We start from the raw sequence: 16,292 nt of genomic DNA, 5'->3' as shown, positions 1-16,292 counted from the left end.
GAAAGTTAGAGTTCCTTGTATGAATACAACTTCATTTAAACTAATTTTTTAAATGAATAGTTCAATTGGGTATGTAAGACTGTGTTTTCTCGCCTTGAATATGTATCAAATAATCTAGAATATTTTACTAGCACGCTTATTTGACTCATAGGATTGGGTCCAAATCATTAACTAATGATCTTATTAGGTAAACTAATTTGGAGATTAATACATGTTTATGGGGAGACACGTCATGGATGATCAAACTACTCTAAATCTGATCCAATCCTCTGGCTTTTAGTTAGACTTTAGAAAGGTCCATATAATACATTTTCTGGTAGCCACAAGGGTCCATGTCTCTTTGATGTTTTCCTCATCTCAAATTGAACTTTTTTAATGGATCGCCTTAGAAAAATGGCCACCACTTAATTTTGTTCTTGAAGTTTCATGAGTGCCACAGTCATTTTTTTGGTAGGCTCCATCTTTTATGGTCTGAAGATTTGACTTTTAGAAGTAGTACTTTTACTTTTTTTTTTTCTAAGGTACCTAAGTGGGTTTGGTAGTAATAAAAGGTCTTAGAGTCAATTACTTTTACCTTTTGGGTCATGCCTTGGGTGCTCTATTAAGGCAAGAATCAGACTTTACTTAAACTAATTCAAGACAGCAACTATATACTATTATACTATACTTCTCAACAAAAAAAAAACTATATATTATACTCAAATTCAACATTTTATTAGTTCTCTACTTTTTAGGATCGTCATCATTTAACGAACTCCATCTTTTTTTGTAAGTATTTTATTGACTAGTGTCGATTAGCTCGACCTATACTCTTTTATCAATTATAAAACTTTTCCCCACAAACTATTTCGTATTTTTATTTCAAGTAAAACGGTGAGTTAAATGTTCTGAAGTTTCTTAATCAACCAAACATCTCTTCATCGCGATTAGGATCCTGTCGTTATGCCACATCAAAGACAACTCAAAACTTGATCATTGTAATTCAGCTTTAGAATAGACTATAGGATCATGTAATCAGCTAAAATGGCATTACTTGATAATAACCTTAACTGCAATAACGACGATGTAATATGAAATTTGAAGAGTGATTGGATTTACCAAAGGAGGAAAGATTAAACATGACACAACCTTAAATTATGTATATGACATCTCCTAACTATTTAAGGGCTTCAAGCCCCTACAAAAAAGAACACAGCTTACCCTTTTAAATGAACACATACAAACACAATGAAGAAAACAGCTTTCTGTAAAAGAATTTTAAAGAAGATGAAGTCCCTATTCTAAAACTTTATTTTGACCATATAGTGTTTAGATATCTCTAGCCCCTATAGCCCATCTCTCTGATCTTTTACCACCAAACAAAATTCAACAACTACTGCAACTAGCTTTGGAGTTTAGGAAGACATGATTTAGTTTTTGCATTCAGGATTGAGGAGAGTTACCACAGGCTTGAAAATAATGTAGGATGTTGCTGAGTATATCTTCAAGGTGGTTTAACTTGATACAGGAGTGATGTTCTCATATTCACAGCGAAGAAGGATATAACGGCAAGGACTCTGTGCCGTGCAGTCGATGAAGAAGCATCCTATGACTAGAAGTAAAGGTGCAATCAGCTCTAGACTGATGAGGCATACCGTATATTCCTGTCACAAGAAAAAAAAAACCATAAGACCAATGAACTATTGACGGAATTCACATATAGATGGAAACAACCAAACTAGTACAGTCTATACCAGATATACGTCAATTAAGCAGCCTTCGGCAGTATTAGCGCAGCTCCACATATCTTGGTTTTGCGGCTACTCATCCATGATGGTTATTGACAAGGTACGACTGCCCAATATTCATTTTGTTTTATGCCCCTCTTCACGTTCTGTACTGAAAATCTTTGAGTTGGATAAGCTTTACGGTACCATCCCCACCGCATGTAAGAAAACCATGAGGAAGGACTTGGATGTCGGTGACAGCGTCCTGAATAATGAGTAAAAATCTATGAGCTTAAACAATGAAAGAACTGATAGGTTGAGAATTTATTTTTCTAGTCATTCTTCAGATAACCAAATGAAACATCAACAATTTGAACCATACTCTCAGCGTCAAGTTTAATGGATTACCTGAACAACTCCACCAAAACCCCGCGAGCTAGGTTGCAGAAACGTATGGCGTTCATGTAATTTTGGCCAATGAAAAACTAGCTCGGATCTTTTGGCATCCCAGAGTTTAACATCTCCATCTCTGCTCCCAGTTAAGAACATGCTGGTATTAGGGATGGTAGATATACAAGTTATACTTCCTGCACGAACATTAAATTGAAAGATTGTTAAACATAAACTCCTAACTGTTGAAGATATTAATCGTATAGGAAGATGGTTGTCTACCTTGATGAGCTTTTGGTATATACCAAAGCATTCCATTATGTTCTCCTACTTTGCTAGAAACCCCTGATCTCGAGTCGTGCGTAGGTGAATTGACATTTGATTCGCTAGCATTAGAATGCCTGTGCCTCTTAGTCTTTCCCGTCGCGATGAAACGGAAGTCATGCAGCCCAACATCACCACCTTTTCCACCAGTGACGATAATTGGAGAGATGGAACCACTTCCTATGTCATTGTCAAACACCGAGATGGAACGTGCACCACCTTCACACAGAGACCACAACAATACTCAAAACACTACATAAGAAGGAAGTAGAAAAGAAAATGTTTATGTGATACCCAATACCAACACCCAATATGCAGAATGATATTGATCTTTGCGATCAAATGATAAAATTTAACGGCAGACATGGATAGTTGCTCTTCCAAACACAGATTAAATTTGTGTCACCTTCCTAGTGCAATTTTATTTCTAGTTGATATCCGTGGTAATTAAGTTATAAACCCAATTTTATACATTTATTCTTTGATATATTAGGGAAGAGATATGAAGAATACCTTCATGACAAACAAGAGAAGCTTGAGAAGTAGTAGGTGGAGCCAATGTATCCCATATGACTACGTTAACACCATTGGAGCTAGATCCTGCTGCAGCTACGACAGATCCACTTCCAGCAACGTAAGTGACATCCCTGAAACAAAAAAATTCATCATTTTAAAATCCTCGAAATCAATCCAGTGTAAGTGAAAATGGTTCGTCAAAAAGAACATTCATGAGATGATACTGATGATCCGACTTTCTTATTAAATAGCACATGTACTTGTTGGGAAGTCAATAAGTGAATATCAATTTATCTATGACAAAATCCTGTTACTTGTATCATGAGCTTAGCATATTCCTATATAGAACACGTACGATGCATGGCTGTTGAAGCAGATAGATGATTCAGTTGGACAGATGTTGCTTCTTCCACCAACCTCAAGTTGCCATGTGCATACAGTACCATCTAAAGCTGCAGTAACAAATCTGTGTCCATAATGATCAAACTGCAAGGCTGATATTGATGCAAGTGCATATGGTGGAGGAACATTCGCAGCAGGCAATACACCATATGTTGCAGTTGCTCTCTCTTTTCCAAACTGCACATATGAAATACCTTTTCTTAAGTAATAGATCTATATACTTGTCTTGAATATGACATAAAAGCTGACAGATAAATACTTAAGTAGTATAAATAAGTAAAATAAAGACAAGAAGAGGGTACATAAGAAAACAGTACCAAAAATCATTTGATGCTATAAATTAAAGAGCATATAATTAACACAAATAAATAAGACAATTTAGATGTTTTGCTTTTTCTCCAGACAAAAATAAATAAATAAAGAAGACACCTGAAGTGTTTGAATCATTCCACAAAGCAGTATTGAAGATTAAAAGGGAACACTAATTGAGCTGCTGCCTGACCATGACACCATTCGTTTCGAAACGTAATGATGGAAACCCAGTTTTACTTTTACCCCAATAAAATCAGATCCGATTATTGTCTATGTCTTAAGGTGCATGCTAAAATTGGTTTCAATATTATCCCCCAAAAAAATGTCAGAAATAAGCAAGCAGATATACACTAAAATAAGAGCATGTATCTATGCTTCTCGTGATGATTATGTACCTCCCAAAGATAAACATGAGTATTGCTAGATCCGACCAAGAATAAAGGCCTCGAGGGGTGACTTGAAAGCGCCCTTGTGTGAATGTTCTCAATTGTTGCTGGTGGATCTACAAACTCCTCAAAATCTTGTTGGGTACCCCAACCTAGGCCAGAAGCACCCATACCAGCATAACCTGGAATTCCAAATGCTCCGCCACCAGTCAAATCCCTCCCTGGTCTCGCCAAAGAACCCAATCCCACAGTAGCTCCGCCTAATCCAAGGTGTGTTCCCTTTTCGCTACCAAGTCCAATACCTGGAGAAACAAATGTAGGAACTGGTATCGTTTCAGTTCCAGCCCACCCATTCTTTGGCCAATCAGCCTCCTCCCAGATATAATTTGACTGATCTCTATAAGGTTCATCCTTCAAGTTGACGAAAAGTATACCCTGGAAAAAGTAAATTTTGAATTCAAACGTTAGTCAACTTCAAAATAGTTTTCATCTGAGTAAGAGGAAGATTTTAGCAGAAAAGTCCCTCAGGCGTCGGGACAAAGAATTACATGAAGTTTATCCCATTAGCCTCAAATGCAAATAAAATTTTTAATCAACGAAAGCCAATTAGTTGACCCACTGTTAGTTCAACGACGTTGACTCAGAATGATAGAGAAGTTCCCGAAAGAAATAAAATGAACTCCAACTGAATATGTATTAGAATAAGATGATTCAGAGCAACTCTGAAAGTGCACTAACTAACCTTTCGGTTACTAGCAACTGCAGCTTGTTGTTGATTTATAGAGTTGATACAAATAGCCTGCAACAAAAGGAAACAGAACCAAGTAATCCATCAGAGTTGTCATTGAAATTCCAGGAAATTCCTTTAGGCAAAAAAATAATCTGGGAACTACACCAAGTATTTAAGCCGACAGCAGGCAGACTACATAGACATTAAAAGCTGTAATCTTTAAATCCATGAGAAGGTGAAGGGTATTAAAATTACCTCTAGAAGCTGTCCATTTTTTTTGTATATTTCTTCTGGGTTCAGGAAACTTGTAGACTCCTTTATATGGGTTATATCACTACGTCTATAACCCATTAAACTAGGGTTTTCTTGGAACTGTCCCCTGTCAACTGATGGCTTGGTACCATTAACAGTATTAGAGCTACCTTCCTGATTGTTTAGTACAGTCTTACCATTTTCAGTGTCACCCTGACAGGCTTTATCTATATCAAGCCAACTTCTAGAAATTTTTTTACTAATAAACGGAGACCGCCATGTTTGTTCTTGTGTCAAACCTTCATATATGTCCTTAGGATTAGCAGAAATTCCCCACAGTACGTCAAACAATGAAGAGTCGTTTTCTTTATTATTAAGTTGCAAGTTGTCAATTCCCTTTTTGAGATGGTCAGACAAGGCTCCAGGATGAAAACGATCACGTTCTTCTAACCATACAAGGGTAGGTACTGGCAAACCCTTATCTACTTTGTGCTTTAGGAGTGATGCTAGCTGTTTAATAGTAAACGATGAAATGCAGGCAAGAGTACTTCTCAGTAATTTAGCCAAGACCATCTCAATCTGTCTCAGTGAACCACTTCTATCGAATTCCAAACTTACATTGCTAGATGTCAACAAAGACAAGCCTCTTGGAAAATTTCTAGAAGAACCACCATCTCGGAGGCTGTCAGAAACTGAAGTCAGCTGATCCTTAGTGAACTTCTCTAGAAGTCTCCACAAACAACCTCCTATAATCTTCCATTTTTCATCTTCTGGAATGGAAAAAAGTTTAGGTTCACCTGCTTCTTGTTCTAGTTGCTCGCACTCAGCAACTTGGGGTCCCCTCAGACCATCACACACTGAATTACAACTCACTAGCTCCACGCTTTGGTGGAGAATCTTCTTCATATTTGTGACATCAATTTCTGAAGGAGTATGGCCCTCCGAGTAAGCAATCAATATTGGGCTTATCATAAGAATGAGACATCCAAATTTCTTTTGAGACCACGCCGAAGCAAAAACCACATGATATTCCAGAAGATCAATAACGGTGAAGGCGTTGACATTTTCCGAAAGGATACTAGAAAAATTGAGCTTTAAAATAGCTCTTAAACTCATCAGAGGTTGCAAGAGGCGCTGCATATAAATATCAGCATTTACTTCACTAGGGCTATGACTGCCAAGACAAAACTTTGAGGAACTCTGATCCAGGGGAGAGCAAGCAATGCTGCAGACGACAATATATCGGGTAAATAACTGTGAGACCTCTTCAACCACCCTTACGAAGATCTGAGGAAGAGGACACTGGAGGAGCTGGTACAATGTACTATTCTCCTGTGAAGCTTGCTGCAACATATAACCATGGTATATATGGTATCCAATAAATGATAACCCGTTATTGCACGAATATATTAAGACCTGCCAAAAGAGACAGATCAGTATTTGTGGAAAACAAGGAACAACACTAGATCAAATCAATGGAGAGAAGAAGTGTATCCTGGGTTAAGGAACAAGATTACCATATTAAGTAGATCAATTGTATTCATTAAATACTTCCGCTCAAATGCTGCTAGTCCCGAGTTTAGCTTATTTTGAAAAGTTTCAATTGACATCTTATGCTTGTAATCATCACTCTCATTACATGTCAAAATGGTGTCTGTGCAGCTGGGATGCTCCATCATGAGTTTTGAAATGTACTGGACTGCCAAATCCAATTTAAGATTGGACTCTAAACGCATTGCAACGTCACCTGAAAGCCAGTTACGTGTCTGATTTAAAGGTACACTTGGTACACCATGTAGAATTCCATGTTCCACAATGTCTGATATGCTTCCTTGATCCACACTTTCAGAAATGTTTGAAGATGAGAAGCACTCCAAAGCTTCAAGCTTGAAATATTATATCAGGGATCAATAAATACTTACTACTATAGAATGAAAGAATCTAGAGAGAGAGAATTTCCACTGAATAGGCAATACAAAAAACTACCTGCAATGTTTTCTAATTCTATTATGTCAAATTAGATTTTTAGAATTCAGTGCCAAAAATTTGGTTGGTTTGTATACAGAGTGGGGATCATCTAAGAAACTTAGGGTTGGAAATCTGAGAAACCATCCTTATTCAGGAATACTGCTTGGGATCTCCATACGCAACAACAACTTATTTTCCTGGTTTTCTTTTTTAACTTTGAACAAACGTATTAAAGAGAGACTTTACAAGGAAGAGGTACAGGGATTGGACCTCGTATGCAAGAGTTTTAAGCATAAGCTTGTTCTTGCCTAAATCAAAGTTTACATGTTATGCACTAAAGACTCCCAGAACATGCAAAATCTATGTCGAACATGATTTTCCTGGTTAATGTTCATATATGTGCGTTTTCATCTTAGGATCACCAGGATGCATGACATGCTGATAACACGTGCTACGAAACAATAATTAGCTCTAGTCTTTTAGAACAATAGGATTTGTAACATTGGAATATCTACACTAGCTTTGTTCCTAGAATCCTAGACCAACCACGTGATTTAAAACTATCAAGAGGCGAATACTAATAATAAATCTTGTTTAAGCCTCAATTCAGAATTTATGAAATTCAGTGTAGTTCAGAATGATTCTAACTTGAGGTGGAACTGATATGTGTATTTCTAAGAGGGGAACAAATGGGTTACTATTAGTAAAATCCCTCTCATTATCTTAACACAATAATAGAAAACTAACTTACAGGAAGTCCACATCTATTTAAGGCGGCTGAAGTCATCAATGTAGCCCATCTAGCCAACATTGCAGCGGCAGATTCTCCAACAGAATTTTTCATGCTAGTTTTCCCCGACAGCATTTGGCAATATTGACCAACTTTTGGGTCTGAAAAAGCAGCTTGATTGGAAGGGAGGAACAACTTATCGGTAACTGGGTCTCTTTGGAATCCAAGAAATTTCAAGAAAGATTGAGAGTGATTCCCTGAAGCCCACTGTATATGCAGAACAGTTAAATAATTAACATCAAGACGATAAGACTTTCCAGATGAGATGATGCATATTCATACATGTCAAGATGCACACACCTCAAGAAGGCTTGCCAACCAGTAGTCCCCTTTCTCAGTTGCAGCTGGAAGTAGAATATTTGATATAAGATGACGCTCCAAGGGTCCACCGTATCCCTCAACAAGATGACATATTACAAGAGCTAGCTGCTCATCCCCGAGGGTTTTAGCACAGACCGAGAGTGCAGAGGTATGATCTCCTCCAAGCAAAAAGAAAGCAACCGCAAGCTCTAGCTGGTGTCTTCCCATCAAAACATAGGCATTCTTCAGAGCAGCTGCTTTATTTCTCTCCTCCTACAAAACTCTGAAATTAATACTTGTAGGATGACTAAGCTAAATTTAGCAGCCCAAAGTCCAATTAGGTCGTGTACCAGCATCTTACAGGGTTAGTAAAATATGTTTATTTTCTCATCAAGAGGACCGAAGAATACAACGATAGAATAAAATACATCTGTGACAAGGCACAATATCTTGACCAACATTTGGACATGTTAAGCATACCCCTCAGAGAAAATACTAGACATACCATTTATATTCCTAAGACATGTCAGTGGAGTGGTAACGCTATTTTTTTCTCATTGGTTCAGCGGACAAACATTCACTTCTGCACCCTTGAATACGAGAAGAATGCGAGCATTTCAAATCCTCTATGCACTTAGTAATGTAGAGAACAGCATGTGTAGATAGAGGGTCTATGGCGTAACCAGTACCAGTTTGATATAGTTGACAATGGCTTAGCTGCACCGTTTGACCAATTATTTATAAAACTCTGAAGGATCACAGAACCAAAGATGATCGTATGGATGTCTTCAGCAGGGTTCTATTCCCATTTTGTCTTTGTTTCATAGAAGTTTCACCAAAATCCAGTCATGGTTAAATCAGATGCCTTGGCACTACTACAAAGAAAGTTGTAGAGTAATTGGCGAGGTACAAATTGCCAACTCAATAGTTAGGTCGAGACTCGGGAAGAAAACAGTTACTCCATGAACATGATACTATGCTTTGTTGGGTTACTAAGCTGACTCCCTCTTTTTTTTAATTGAAAATTGAATGGATAACATCAACTACTTTGACATTTGAGTTGGGTACTTATATGCCCATGTAGTTTCTGATTATACTAATTTCTTTCTATGACATCGTCTTTCTTCATTAAATGGCAATTGAGAATTGAGATAATACCTGAAAATTGCGTGAAAGAAATGCCACTAGGGGTTTATCCTTCTCATCTCTGCTGACTTTGAAAAGTCCAGCCAGAACTTGAAGTCTGTTCAGTGCTACGTATAAAAGTGCAGAATCCTTTGGATCTCTCTTCTTCAGATATTGTGATCTGGCCAATTTCTCCATCTACATGGTCAAGTACCCTTTATCAGAAAACACCTGTTGCTTAATGGTTTCCCATTAAGAATCATTAGTGAGCTCGTACCATTTGCAATTTCATTAAAGGTGCCAAAAACATCCTAGAGAACAAATATCCTCAAGAACCACTCACTAAAAATGAACTTAATTAACATTTAGGAACATGTTTTGGTCAGCTCTCACTTAGTAGCCTTAAATTTATTATTTGGGCCTACAATGCTTATGCACTCTTTTTATTCCATAAACTTAATTCATAATCAACTACAAAACAGAAAACGCAACTTTCCACTGAACTAATACAGCAAAGTAGCACATTTAATAGGGTTCTCCTGGTGCGCTACTGACACCTTTGTCACAATATTGTGAATCAGTCTTTGCATGTCAATCAAATACTTAAGATCATAGACAATAGAAAAAACAGTTATAGACAACATATGTGATTCATGTTGTTGAATACCTAACATGTAACTTTGATATCAAGGATAATACAGTAATACCGCCTGCTACTTCGGGTTATCAGATTTCTAATGAACATTTTATGATATTTCAAAGTTAAACCACAAACCAATCCTCTAGTCTTACCTAAATACTTTTCCCTCTCACGTGATTGGAAAACTAAGATGACTTTGCAGGCAACATGCTCACAAAAGTTTCTTTAAGTGACTGCATACTACTAATAGGAGAAGAATTTTGAACTAGATTTTTACGTAGATAGATAGCCTAGGATTACCCTCATTCTCAGTTGTGTTGCATCAGTAAACCAGAACCCAACACCCCATTTACGCATTTCCTGCCATGATGGTTCATTGGATAGAACAGAATTCAATAAATTTTCCTGACAATCAGAGTGGAAAGCCCATCCAATCATCCCAGAGTCAACAACCAAATCATCCGTGGATGCCACTCTACCAAATCTTCGGAGAAAATATAGTTGTTGAAACCTCACTGCAACCCAAAACCTTGGAAGATAATTAAAAGAAATCTGCATCAGGGTCCAAGAATATCTCAAGCATGAAAAATAAAAAGGAGCTCAAAATGCTAGACAAACATCATAGAAGCTCCACAGTAGTTCAGCAAAATTTGATACACGCGGACAAGTAATAAGTGATACCATGTAGGGTTGGGCTGAATTCCTTGATTATTTAATGATGTAGGGGTATAGTGTTACAAACTTGTACTATACTCACTTGAGACATGTACATCATTATGATGTAAGCACTAATCTATTCTACATAAGATTTCACTTGTACGCAACTTTGATTTATGGTTACTGTATTCTCCAAAATCAGTTATGACTTGTGAATTTCCAATGAAGTTAATTACGTGTTGCTCGCTAACCTGCTTTCACCTCATAACGTTCTAACAGATCCAAATTAATCATTTGATAGATATTACATGCAAAGATAGCATATGATCTACATAAGAAGTACCTTCTTGCAGGTCCATCAAGACTCTCATAAGCAGATGCACGGCTTAAATCACTGACTTCGCCGAGGAGATCCATTGCTGCCAGCATCTCAATTCTTTCCATGGTGGTTATAGATGCTATATCATGGAACTTTTCCACAGTTTCAATGTAGCCACTTATGTCAGATTTTCTGGAATTCGAAGTTAATACATTATTTGAGGAAAATGACTCTGAATTATATCCAAAATTTGGGATTGAGCTTCTATCAGTTCCAACCAAAGCAGAATTTGTACCCCATTGTAATCCTTTATCACCTATTCTAACAGTGGAAAAAGATTCTTCAAAGTAATCAGACAAAGAGATCAGTGGAAAGGTATGGCCTCGCTTGGAGCATCCATATCCCTTCCCGGTAGTAACAGAAGAAAGGCAACCTACAAGATGCCGCACAGCTACAGATGCACGTCTCATGTTCCCTGCAAACAGGTGTTCTTGCATATTCAAAGAGCTTGACAGCGTAGAACATCAACAGCTACTTTAAAACCAATTGAAGAAAGGCCATACTAGGTAGTTATAGAAATAGATACACAAGGGCAACGGGAGATATTAAGATATAGAGACAACATAGTCCTAAGTCTATGGATCATGGAAAAGCCATTGCCATGTTGCTATCTCTTCAATTGATTCCACAGGACAGTAGATTATGAGAACAGACATGTAAGTATGTGAAATCTAGACTCTAAGATGATATCTAACTTCAAGTAGTAACATTAAATCTTGGACATCAGCTTGTGATGATAAAAGATGTTCCGAGTAACTGAAAAACATGAAAGACCCAAAGAAATTAAAATATTTGTTACACTTTATTTGTGGGAACTAACAGGACAATTGCAAGTCTTTCAGTAAAAATTAGTACCATGCCATCACTTCCAGTAGTTAGTACTATTGATTAAATGCTTAATTATGTCTAACATTACCAACCATATGGTGGTTGCATCTCATACTTCTATATGGTGAAGAGGATGTAAGAAGTTATTGTAATTTGATACCTGTATATAAATTATGAAGGAGTGCTTGTGGGTGATAAATAGGCAAAGATGTAAGTAATTTATCGGCCACTTCTAACATGCTCCAGGAAGCAGCTCCATGATCTGACGTTTGATGCTGTAGTGACGCTGCTGAAGACAAACTACGCACCTGATAATCGTTTTTCAGAAAGACCTTCATAGGCAGCATATTGCATCCTTCTATCATCTCATCTGTCGATACTTCTTTTGTGTGACCATTATCCCGGTCAGTAAAGATGGCAGGAATCAGGCCCTCTACTGTGCCACCTATGGAAGAATTTGAACAGCACTTCGTTCCATTCCTGTTAGGCGTACCGAATGACCACCTATTGAAGAGACAAAAATGCATATTATGAACAAGCACAGGAGTGGCCATAGGACCCCAAAGGAAGTCTCGGGCAGCTGGAGATATACAAGAAATTGCTATACAAATCCAAATATTTCCATTTAATGTTTCCTCTGATTTAGAAAGAATTTGAAGACAGGAGCTTCTTTGGGAATATACTCGCAGTTCATTTTGCATGCAGACCCCAAGTAGTAACTGCCCATTCCCTATACTTAACCAATTCATCGAAATAACATCCCCATCCAGAGATATATTATCTTCTAATAAAAAGTTCCCTCCACCTATAACACGTACTGCTTCCCATATACGAAGTGTGCTGACATTTTCTGATTTATCTCCCATGCTAGTCGTTGCAATCTTATGACCAGAATCAGACAAAGATATCTTGTGAATTGGCCCTTGATGGGCATAAAGCATACCCACAAGCTCCCAGGATAAGTTAGACTTCCCAGGGTTGGGGGTCAATGATGTTGGAAGATTGCTTCTCCAGAGTTTTAAACTACCATCAGAGCAACCAGTAGCCATGTGGTATGCAGCAGAATTGCAGCACAAACCATGACTTGAAATCTTCTTTTGCACTCCAGATGGCAACAAATTGCTTGCACTGATGACAGCAAAACTAGTAACCTGATCATGGTCATGTGGATCTGGCATATTTGTCGAACAAAGATGAGCAACAACAGAACACCTTCTGCCAGCAAAAGTACTTGCGAAACTCCATGTACCGGAATCGGCAGTATCACTCATATCAATGGCACAACCACAGATACTTCCAGCTAAATCTCCATAGTGCAACACAACCTTCCATGACAGAGCAAGAAACTCTTTCATCCACACTCCTAGCAACAGAAAACTAATAGATTTCTCACAAGTGGAAGTCAAAGGAATTGTATAGATCTTGGTCGGATCACCCGCATTATTATGACCAGTAAAAGGGATTGTGCATAACTTGTGACATAACAAATTCTCTTCTCCACTTTCAGAGAGTTTAACAATGAAACAATCAATTCCCCCAGTATGGCCCATAATAACAACATGGTCATCAATCAAAAGTGAAGGAGCCCACCCTAAACATGTATATTTGGAACACGGCAGATATTGGGTTTGAATCTTGCCAAATAACTTCCATGCGGGTGTAACAATGGTTGGCATGCCGACAGCAGAGCTGGAAGCAGTAGAGAACAACCAGAATAGTAGCACCCCATTGGAATCCAAAGATGCAGCAACTTCAACTTCACTACTATAAGGATTTACAGCAACTTGTAAAATACTTCCTGTGTGACCATCTAGACGTAAAGAAGCATCCTTCAGATCAGAATCCTTAGTATTTAACTGTAACCATCTCATGGAACTATTAGATGATAAGTGAAACAGAGAGCATACAGTTGGCGGACCAAAGGATTGATTTCTTGAAATAACGCCTTTAATCAAAAGATTTGAATCACTAGAAAGGTGGACACTACTGGTTTCAGCACCCAGTAATTCTTGTTTTTTCCACAGAGTCACTCGTGGGAACCTCAAAGGAGAAACTTCATCAAGGCAGTGAATGGCCCAGAAAGTAACCAACATCCCTGGACCAAACCCAATCAACCACCCGCACTTAACAATCGTGTCATATTCACTAGAGAAAAGTCGGTTATCTCCTCCACCCGGACTGGTCATACCTTTAGTATCGACTGCCCATGTTACAAACGTATCAGTTCCAAGAGTACCATTCAAAGACTGATTAATTTCAATTACAGCTGTTACATGGAAAGATTGCCTTGTGTTTTTCTGCTCATTGACGTCCTTCACAAATTTCTTCGCCCTCCTATTATCAACCTCACTCCACAACCTTACAGTTCCATCTAAGCAACATGTCAGCAGAAAATCTCTTTGCATGTGTGTTCCAACTGATGGCCTCCATTGAATCATAAAAACAGGTTGAGGGTGTTGAAGCTCAACGTTAACAAATCCTGATTTTCTATCATACTGACTTACTAACACGCATCTACTTGAATCTTTTACATGAGAAGACGATTCGTTCAAATATATTCCTGTTGCCACAGGTCCTTCGGTAGACCAAGTTGCTGAAACAAGATTTTGTGGTTGTTCCGGACAAAACTTCCAAGCTATCTCCCAGTTTTTACTCTTCCTTTTCCAAAGTACCACCTCAGTACCGACTGCAACAATCCCATCCCCAGAGCTTGTCCATTTAAATGCCTCCACCTTAGAAGACTGTACGAGCACTGCAATCTGACTCCAACAGAAGGAACCTAAGAATACAATTGAGTGATTTTATTAGCTGAACGCTATTTACCACCAAAAGAATCTGCAACTATATCATATACACCGTGCAAGTTTGTACTCGACTTTGCCCACAACTATACATTCCGCGCACCTAGCTCTAACTGTTTAAGCATTAAGAACAAGAGATAAAAACAGTTTCCCAAATATTTTAGAAGAAAAGTTTGTTCTTGAGTTTTCCAACATTTATATAACTGTGGGCACCTCTCTAAACATTTGAAGTGACTAGTAACAAATTCAGCTAATATAAAGTTTCAAACTTGGTGTTTGTGCTCAATTTCTCTAACAATTCACTGAAACAAAGTCTAATTTCAGATCAACCAAAGCTTAAAGTTTCCACATTTGATCAAATAGAAACAATATCAAGTTTTAAATCATACCTTGAGTAATTCCTGAAGTTTCGGATAATAAACAGATAGAATTGTCGAAAGCCACAGCGATCTCTCCATCTGAAGGAACTGACGGACACCAAGAAACAGCTTTTATTATACTAGATTGATTATGAGAAAGTTGGATCACTTGTCGAAAGATTGGACCAATTAGGTTTTCATCTGGAGAGAGTGGAGAAGGAAAATGAGATATGACGAGTAAAGATGAAGCTCCGTATGAAATCCATGATAATCCAGCGTAATCTGATAACCAATCAATTGTAGATTCAGAGTGAGTTGGTGATGGAGGTACGATTTCTGATTTGATGAGTTTTAGAGGTAAGAATTCAGAGATTTCTTCTGTCGTGATTGAATTTTCATCGTCTTTCGATTTATTCGAAGTAGTTTGGGCACCATTAACACTTGAAGTACTGGTTTTCTCTCTCATCGCAATTGCTGATGAGCAGAAATGGCGAAGAAGAAGAAGATGGTAGTTACTGAATCCTTGACGGAGTTGAACTTGAAGTCTGAGCGCCCGTTAGTTCTCTCGGCGCCGAGTTTGGATATTGGCACCATAACCTTATATATGGGCAGCCAACATATGAAATTGTGAGTTTTTTTTCTTTCATATTTTATGCCTTAATGGGATATAAAATTTTTCCCTCTTCCTCGTTTCCTCCCATCTCCACCCACCACCCACACCACCTTCGACCACCACCATCATTTATCTCTCTTTCTCCTCTCGTCTCCTTTCCTATCTCTATTTGTTTCTACGAAAAGGATGTCCCTTTCGTCGAAACGCCCATCCAATTTGGCCCCCCAGTGACGCGGAACCACAAGTGAGAGATCACAGATGAGAGAGTGGGAGAGGGAGGAGAGAGAAAGGGAAATGATGGTAGTGGTGATCGGTGGTGGGGGAATTGGGGAACTAAAAAAAAATTAAAAGATCAATGGACAATAACAGTTTATCGACAACATTTACCGGCATGGAGAAAAATGACAGTAGAGACATGGTAGAAACAAACAAAAAAATTAGACCAATTTTTTCCACTTAAAATTTTGTATTCAATTTTTTTCCCGAAATCAGTGGCCTTCGAGAAAACATCAAAGCAGGCAGTATCACCAGAAACTCAGGCCAGGTTGGAATTCTATAACATAATATCAACACTGTAATTTCTGTTATGGTGTTGTTGTAAATGAATTCCACATGAGTGGGACAAAGTTTTGAGGTCCTAAAGTGCCAAAGCAGAATATGGCCCCAAAGGTGAGTCCTGCAAAATCCTATGACCAGTTCTTTATTGTTTTAACAGCTTTTTCTTTAGTACAACAAAAATAGGGTCCAAATGCCATTACTCAATAGAAATATTAAGTAACGATTCTACAGAGACCTAAGTATAGTTTTTATTGGG

General features: G+C 38.0%; 1 protein-coding gene across 1 annotated transcript; it reads right to left on the bottom strand.

Annotated features, from left to right (window-relative positions):
* Positions 1-1,068: 1,068 nt before the first annotated feature.
* On the bottom strand, positions 1,069-15,645 carry LOC147534231 (transducin family protein / WD-40 repeat family protein). Its single transcript, XM_086646611.1, has 17 exons — positions 14,896-15,645; positions 11,866-14,484; positions 10,842-11,292; positions 10,142-10,370; positions 9,235-9,399; positions 8,077-8,349; positions 7,738-7,983; positions 6,536-6,904; positions 5,022-6,434; positions 4,779-4,835; positions 4,046-4,471; positions 3,292-3,515; positions 2,934-3,067; positions 2,379-2,639; positions 2,115-2,293; positions 1,734-1,971; positions 1,069-1,643 (listed from the first exon to the last, which is right to left on the bottom strand). Exons 1-16 carry the CDS (start codon positions 15,329-15,331, stop codon positions 1,867-1,869), a joined length of 7,587 nt encoding a protein of 2,528 aa, XP_086502737.1. The 5' UTR covers positions 15,332-15,645; the 3' UTR covers positions 1,069-1,643; positions 1,734-1,866.
* Positions 15,646-16,292: the final 647 nt, after the last annotated feature.

Source organism: Eschscholzia californica, unplaced genomic scaffold, assembly GCF_041429995.1.
Source record: "Eschscholzia californica isolate CP2 unplaced genomic scaffold, dmEscCali1.0.p SCAF_6, whole genome shotgun sequence".
In the NCBI taxonomy this organism is placed as follows: Eukaryota; Viridiplantae; Streptophyta; class Magnoliopsida; order Ranunculales; family Papaveraceae; genus Eschscholzia; species Eschscholzia californica.
This window is presented reverse-complemented; position numbering and strand designations above follow the sequence as displayed.

Coding starts and splice junctions, on each gene's coding strand:
- LOC147534231 (XM_086646611.1), bottom strand. CDS start 15,331: ATGAGAGAGAAAACCAGTACTTCAAGTGTTAATGGTGCCCAAACTACT. Junction 11,293..11,865: donor CCTTCATAATTTATATACAG/GTATCAAATTAC, acceptor ACCTGTTTGCAG/GGAACATGAGACGTGCATCT. Junction 2,294..2,378: donor TATACCAAAAGCTCATCAAG/GTAGACAACCAT, acceptor ATGTTCGTGCAG/GAAGTATAACTTGTATATCT.